General features: G+C 38.0%; 1 protein-coding gene across 1 annotated transcript; it reads right to left on the bottom strand.

The window, feature by feature from the left end:
* Positions 1 to 710: 710 nt before the first annotated feature.
* LOC119989982 (E3 ubiquitin-protein ligase DA2-like) lies at positions 711 to 6,380 on the bottom strand. The gene is made up of 10 exons (XM_038835772.1): positions 6,194 to 6,380; positions 6,000 to 6,033; positions 5,412 to 5,838; positions 5,006 to 5,057; positions 4,876 to 4,921; positions 4,673 to 4,754; positions 4,421 to 4,568; positions 4,196 to 4,298; positions 3,517 to 3,583; positions 711 to 1,720 (listed from the first exon to the last, which is right to left on the bottom strand). Exons 3-10 carry the CDS (start codon positions 5,601 to 5,603, stop codon positions 1,136 to 1,138), a joined length of 1,275 nt encoding a protein of 424 aa, XP_038691700.1. The 5' UTR covers positions 5,604 to 5,838; positions 6,000 to 6,033; positions 6,194 to 6,380; the 3' UTR covers positions 711 to 1,135.
* Positions 6,381 to 7,006: the final 626 nt, after the last annotated feature.

The raw sequence follows: 7,006 nt of genomic DNA, 5'->3' as shown, positions 1-7,006 counted from the left end.
AATACAACGTTCATGCATGCCTTCTACTATTGGATATACACTGGCAATGTTAATTTAACATGCCAAAACAATGACAGTGTTTAACAAAGCTAAAGAAAGCAGTGCAAAAAGATACCTACTTTTGCATGCCTCTATTTGCATGAACAATTAAATTTCTTCCTCGTTAAGAATAAACAAGGGAGAGAACAATAATTGCTAGGGATCCCATTTGTAAGTATATCCCAAGTGCCGATGTGGCATGTTGAAATGGAAAAAGAAGTGGGTCCCACTTCAACTCTCATCTCTCACAACTCAACCATAGTTTCCCCTCTCTTAACCTAGGTTAGCGCTCCTAGTTTCTCAGAATCTACTTTAGAAAACACGTGTGAAAATCTATTTTAGAAACGAATTTGTAAATACATGATGCATGAACAACGGCATAGGGGCCACAACCGATGCCATCGATGGATTGGAGCAGTTGACATCCACACACTGTAGAATTATAGCTGCGAATCTCAAAGCTATCACCAACATGAATCACAAGTGAGTCCCACATATCACACACTTTTGGACCAGAGATTTAGGTTTGCGTTTGAAAGAGAGGCTCAAGAGAAGAGAGCTTCAACATGTCCAAAGTGGCAGCCATGGACATGGTGTGTAGCTTTTGAGTCTTTCAAGAGAATTTGACCAAGGATCGTTTCTTTTTTTTATGCACTGAAGATGGTAGAAAGTCGAGTGCAGCATTGCACAGTTTCCACAAATTTATTGGACAATGTTTGATACACAAAGGCCCCATTTAGAAACCAGGAATTTACCACCTCACCATTCCTCAGACCATAAATCCTATCACTTAATAGTTTGAGATCCAACATTTTACTTCTCATTACCCCACCATGTAATTGTGCGCGCAAACAAATGAAAGCTAGCGGATACAGACAGATGGTTAAGAATTGCACAGCCAGTTTTTTTTCCCTCTCCTTCTAACATATATTTAGAGGCTCCAAGGAAAGGAGAGAACTATCACTACAATGAACCTATTGAACTAAGCTGCGTGTACTACGTTCTCAATCTGCCCTCGCTCGAGGCTCAGCTAGTTAATCAACCATGGCCGATACCATCCCTTTGAGAAAGACCATTCACCAAGCTTGACCTAGAACTATTGCCAACTCACTCCAGATCCACTTGTCACAGCACGAGCTTCAGCCAGAGAAACAGCCATGGCTAGCATCATCTGTTCCTCATAACTCTCGGGAATTATTGCTCCTGGGGCATTCTGGAAACTGTTCACAATTCCAGCATTTGACGGTAATGCTCCACCAGCTTCCTCTGTCCCATCAGAGCTTGCGTAGCTAGTCCCTGCTTCAGCCACCTCCGATCCATGATCTACACCCCACTCATCGTCATTCCTCGTCACTGCCATTCCCCTGTGATGTGACAAATCAACATAGCTATCCACTGGAGGATAGGTCTGCCCATCTGCTCCCACTCTGTTGTAAAATGCACTACTACTGCCTGGAAGCATGTTGAGTGCTGAAATGCTTCCATTGTGGTTGGTAGATGAATCTCCACCAATCTGCTGACGCTCCGCAAGGGCAGCTATTGCACAAGCCAGTCCCCCAGAAGGGGAAGATGATGATACAGCCACTGGCAACAAGGTCGGTGAGACAAAGCGATCTTCTGTAATATGCTGTTCATCAGGAGCAGCATCACCATATGCTGGAATTCCCAGCCTGCCATTATCCTGTAGGTGACAGTTTCCAGAAAACTTCAAATCACTTTTACCAGGAGCAAAAATCAGTAGTAAACAGAATTTGAAGCTTCCAAGTCAATTTATATGTAATATCAATTCCAGTGCCTAATCTGAAGAGACCCAATAAAGAAATAACCCAATTAACTAAATTAAAAGTTAAGTAATAAAATAAGAATTGCAAGGTGTGAAACATCAATTACATTTACGACAACCAACAGTCAATACTTACGAGAGAGTTTCATTGAACTAGTTTATCCTTTCATGTGCTTTTTTTATTCTATTTTAGATTCCTAACTCATTCAAAGAAACAAGTATGAATATACATCAAGCCTCTGTGAATGTCTGGAAAAAGCAAATCCCATATTTACATATCTAAGAAATATAGGAAGTCGTCACATGGACAACTAGAAAGCATTACATACACGATAATTCCCCAAAAATATTTCAAGTTCAACACAGCTCGAAAGCAAGAACTCGTTCAAGTAGCTGTCCAATAAAAACATGACGTGCTTTGTAATGCAGAGCAGTGTTTGACATGCCAAAACCTAGGACAAAGGGTATAAATAGAATCATAACTAACGCAAACAAAACCTATAGGTTTATCATTTGTATCCACCACCTAAATTCCAATTACCAACCTGCTAAAACAAGCTCCATATTGGCTCAGAGCTGTCAGAAAGATCCGCGAACATTCACATATAAATTGCAGAATAATTATCTTACACCCAATATAACAATGATAACTGAACAGAGAGTTCATAACATTTATTTGGCGCGCCATCCTCACATGCTAAACATATTACAGGTTGAATGCAACTAACAACCATGTTCCTATGTCAACATCATTCTATACATAAAGCTAGTTTTATATGACATACAAATAAATGAATCTCAAATCGCTCAGTTGAGCCTCAAATCAAGGTCAATTTTGCACTTGAAAAGGGTATTCAATCAGAGGCATGCAAGTTAAAAGCCGACGCCGTCGTGCAACACAATAACTCAGAGGTTCTTTCAACCATCAAGCAGAATTCACTATTCTTAACTTGCTCTAAAGATTATCATAACCCCCATCCAAACCCTCTAAACATAGTTTCACACTTTCACCCTACAGACATATTTATGGTCAATCCAAGAGGAATGGTTATTCTGGCATCATGACATTTGCTTGACAGTTTTCTTAACATTAAGTTTACTAACCTATTAAGCTATTAAGTATTAAAAATTCAAAATATGATTTCAAATCCTAATTGATTGTAATCGGTGTGGAAGTTGTGATCCATTTGTATAGATGAGTACCCATTTGATGAGAGTCATGAGTAAACACATTCAACCATTTTCAGAAACATAAAACAGAAGCACTTCCAAACATGCCCCAAGTATATAATAGCTTATAAAACCTTTTCACACTCAAAGAGACTGATGCAAAAAGTTGTGTCCAACCATAAGTTCCCAACAATGACCAAACAACTCCGACCCAAAATGTTCATAGCTTTAACCACATATAACAATCATTAATCTGCTTATGGTCATTCAACCAAATAAAGAGCCGGTCATCCACTGTTGCAATTCCTATCTTAAAAGAGGACTTGCACAGACACCAAAGAGAAAAACAAACAGCCAATCCATAATAAATCACATTGTCTTTATGTACCTGTAATTCTAGCTTCCGACTATGACATTCAATTTTATGTTAGGTAGATGATATCAACATCCAAAACAACTGCATACTGATGAGGAAACATTATATTGCCATCATATAGTTTGACTGAATAAGTTCAGAAATTTACCTGGACGGAGAGCCAGATTGCTTCCATGAACATAATGTCTTCAAGATCCAGGTCAAATTCATCATCCCTACAATAAGTATTTAATATACACCAATTAAGACATAACTAGCTCAAAAAAAATTAGATATGAAACTAGAAGTCGTCCCTGAATAACATAACAAAACATACAGTGTGATTTCAACAAAACATCATATTTGACGCACAACATATCCATAAAGCAGTTGTCAAGAGAAATATATCCTTGATCCTCACAAACGGTAGAAAAAGGTAAACATCTCCCATGCACAATGCCTTTACGTGTTAGTGGAAGAGATGGAGAATATGGGTTGGAAAAGAAAAAAGAAATTGCTTCCTTCAAGGTTCTGTTCTCTACTCATTTAGTATGACGGGGCAAAAAAAAATCCAACACAGCATGACTTACGAGACGTGCTTTTAATGTGGCAAAACTGAATACATCTGTTAGCTGACAGCATCTTTTTCCTGTCTCCTTTCATCTTACCGCATCAACCCTTAAAGACTTTATGTTAACATCTAAGATATACATTATGGCATGTAAAAGTGCAGAATGTCTATCCTATGACCACACTGCACACAACTCCTCAAACTGAACACATTATCTGATGGCAGAACAGTCAAAATGAAGGAGAGAGTAGGAAAGGGAATTAGAATTAGACAATACCGGTTGGCCCTAGGTTGTGAAGGCTGACTGCACATGGGGCCAGCACTTGAATCTTGGGAAGAAGTAATTTCAACATCTTCCATAGGAGGCCCGTAAGATGGAGCTGTCACGAGGGGAGGGAAGAAGAAAGAGAGGGGGAAAATTAAACATCAACTTGAAGTTCACTACTAAAAGGACAAACAAAAAGTAAAATGAAACTAGAAACTAGAGTTTCCATAAATATACCTGCTACTGAGCTCTGCTCAATCTCACCCAAGGCAATACTTGCACCACCAGATGAACTAAATTGTAGTCTTTTCTGCATTCTCTCTTCTTCATCCTGAATTTCCTGCTGTCGCATCCTAATCTTTGCTTCTATGACACGTTGCTCTTCCTTCAAAATTTGAGTAACACAACATTATCTTTCCTTAGCAGATCATGTATGCAAAACAGCAATAACAACAAATGACAAAGTGAAATATGACTGTTAATTCTTACTATCTGCTCCAAGCCTTTCTCCTCCTTTGTTTTCAAACCTCGATACTCCACGGCGTAGTTGGAGGTTTTGCAAAAAGGACATCTTCTGAAGTTAAGTATGACAACCATAGCAAAGATAGAACAAAGAAGAAAAGAATTAGCAGTCAAAAAGAAAAGTCCACTCCAACATCCGGGGACAGCATTGATGCAATAACAAAGGATACTGCGTAGGACGGGTAGAATTAGGATTCTTCATCTGCAAAAAGCACTCTGGTGCAAGGAAAACAAAGCAAGTTGCATTCAATTATTTACAACCTCATAAATGAACAACAAGATTTGTAAAACAACAATAACCTGTGCATATGCCCTTCAAGCAACACCTTGATCGGTTGAGACTTGGATAATACTGCAATAAGAGAAAACATCAACGAATTGCACTACGCTTTAGCATGTCGATCAAAATATGTAATTTCAACTTTGCTTTTTCTGCCTCTGTTATTATTGTTTGTGGAAAAACCAGAGAGAAAGGTAAGATGAAAAATTGAAATATAATCTTCTTCCTCAGTTTATAAAGATATAAATAAAACTAGAAAGGCAGCCCATAAAATATTTCAAACCTTTCAAATTCAACAAGTCCTCTTGTTCTGTTTCAACTTTCTAGTTTCTAAGTAGCAAATAGTGGGGAAAGGAAAAAGGAATCCAAGAACAAATTGAAAATGAAAAGAAATTGATGAGAAACGGCGGCAGCAGAAACATATACCAAAAAGCAAATTGGGCATTCTTCAAGATCACAACAGCACTCTTCATCCCCGGGATAACATGGAGCCAGCTTAGATTCAAGTATTAGCTTTCTAAGCTTCTTATGATCTACATCTTTGTGAACATATAATCCTTGTGGTCTAGTAAACCTGTCGTCCACAACCTGCCTCCTCCTTCCCAGCTTATTACCCATCCAATGACAAGAAAAATAATATCAAACCGTAGTCCTCTTTAATTAAAAACTTTTGCTGACGTCATTTAGAGGCTCCCAATTCAAATTGGTAACAAATTTTTAAAACCATATGAACGGTATCTAAACCCTAATTCCAGTGCTTCAACAGCCATCAGCAAACCAGAATTGCATCCAGCTCAATCTGAAACAATCCGCTGCAGCATAACTGCGTAAGATTACACATCCTGCAAGCAACCTAGAAGAAAAAAGAAAAGATCAAAACAAACAATCGAAATTAATTTACCGTCCATATTCACCAAAAAACTGCTTCTACAAACCAATTCACGTCAATTAAACCCTAATTCTTGGAGAATGAACCTACGAATTCAAGAAATCAAAATTTTCAGCTGAACTCACCACAATTCCGCTGAAGAGAGATTCTCCCACAGCCCTGCAAAAGACATTCATCCAAGATTGAGCCAAAAGAAGATGCAAAGAATCGAAAATGACACGCTGACACACAATTCTGAAAGAAACCTACCACTGCCCGAAAGTAAATCAAAGCGCAATAAAAATAAACTAGAAGTCATAGTTTCAAATCAAGAACGAACCTTGAAAGGCCGGCCGAGGCAGTGAAGCGAGTGAAAGACTGGAATTCTTCGAGAAGCGACAGAGGATTCCCCCCGAACGAGAGAAACTAAAGATCGAAAGGTATGCTCACCACTTCAACAATGATTCCCAGAGATAGAGCGAGAGAGAGAGCGCTTTCTTTCTATTTTAGGCGTGTACATACGTTTTCGCATCCTCTTGTTGTTTTTGTCTCGAATTAACTAAATTTTGTTTTCATTTAAATTATTTTTTTTTATTTTCCTTAATTTCTTTCGGTGTTTTGGAATTTAGAGAGAGCAGAGTCAGCAAGGCACGAAACGGTGGAGTAGCAGGCGAGGAAAGAATCATCATTATCAAATCTTTTTTTTTTTTTTTTTACAAATGTTAAATATCAAATATTAGTGTTTAGAGTTTCCCACGCGGTGTTTAGTCGCGTGTTGGTCAAGCGCTCTATTCATTTTCTGGATTTAAAAAAAATATTAATCCATATTTAAATTTAGTGATGATTAAAATGTTTGTTTTGTTTGATTTGGATTAATCGCTAATTATTTCTATTCTATCCTTTCTCTTGCCTACACATGTTTCACTTAAATTCCTTTAATTATTATTAGTCTCACTATTACCTTTTTATACATCATCATCATTCTTAATATGTAAAGTTTGAGGCAAGCGACTCTTATCCGCGCGAGTCCGACTTTTTTTTCCTTACTCGCAGAATTGGTCCTTCTTGGGTTGACTTTTTTTAAGAATTTTGAGGGATGATAGGAGAACAAAATGATGTCGTTTTCACATTTGTCCTTTTCGTCGTTTTTAGT

This window comes from Tripterygium wilfordii, chromosome 21, assembly GCF_013401445.1.
Source record: "Tripterygium wilfordii isolate XIE 37 chromosome 21, ASM1340144v1, whole genome shotgun sequence".
NCBI classification, from domain to species: domain Eukaryota; kingdom Viridiplantae; phylum Streptophyta; class Magnoliopsida; order Celastrales; family Celastraceae; genus Tripterygium; species Tripterygium wilfordii.
Note: the sequence above shows the minus strand (reverse complement) of the source record. Positions and strands in the feature narration are given on the sequence as shown.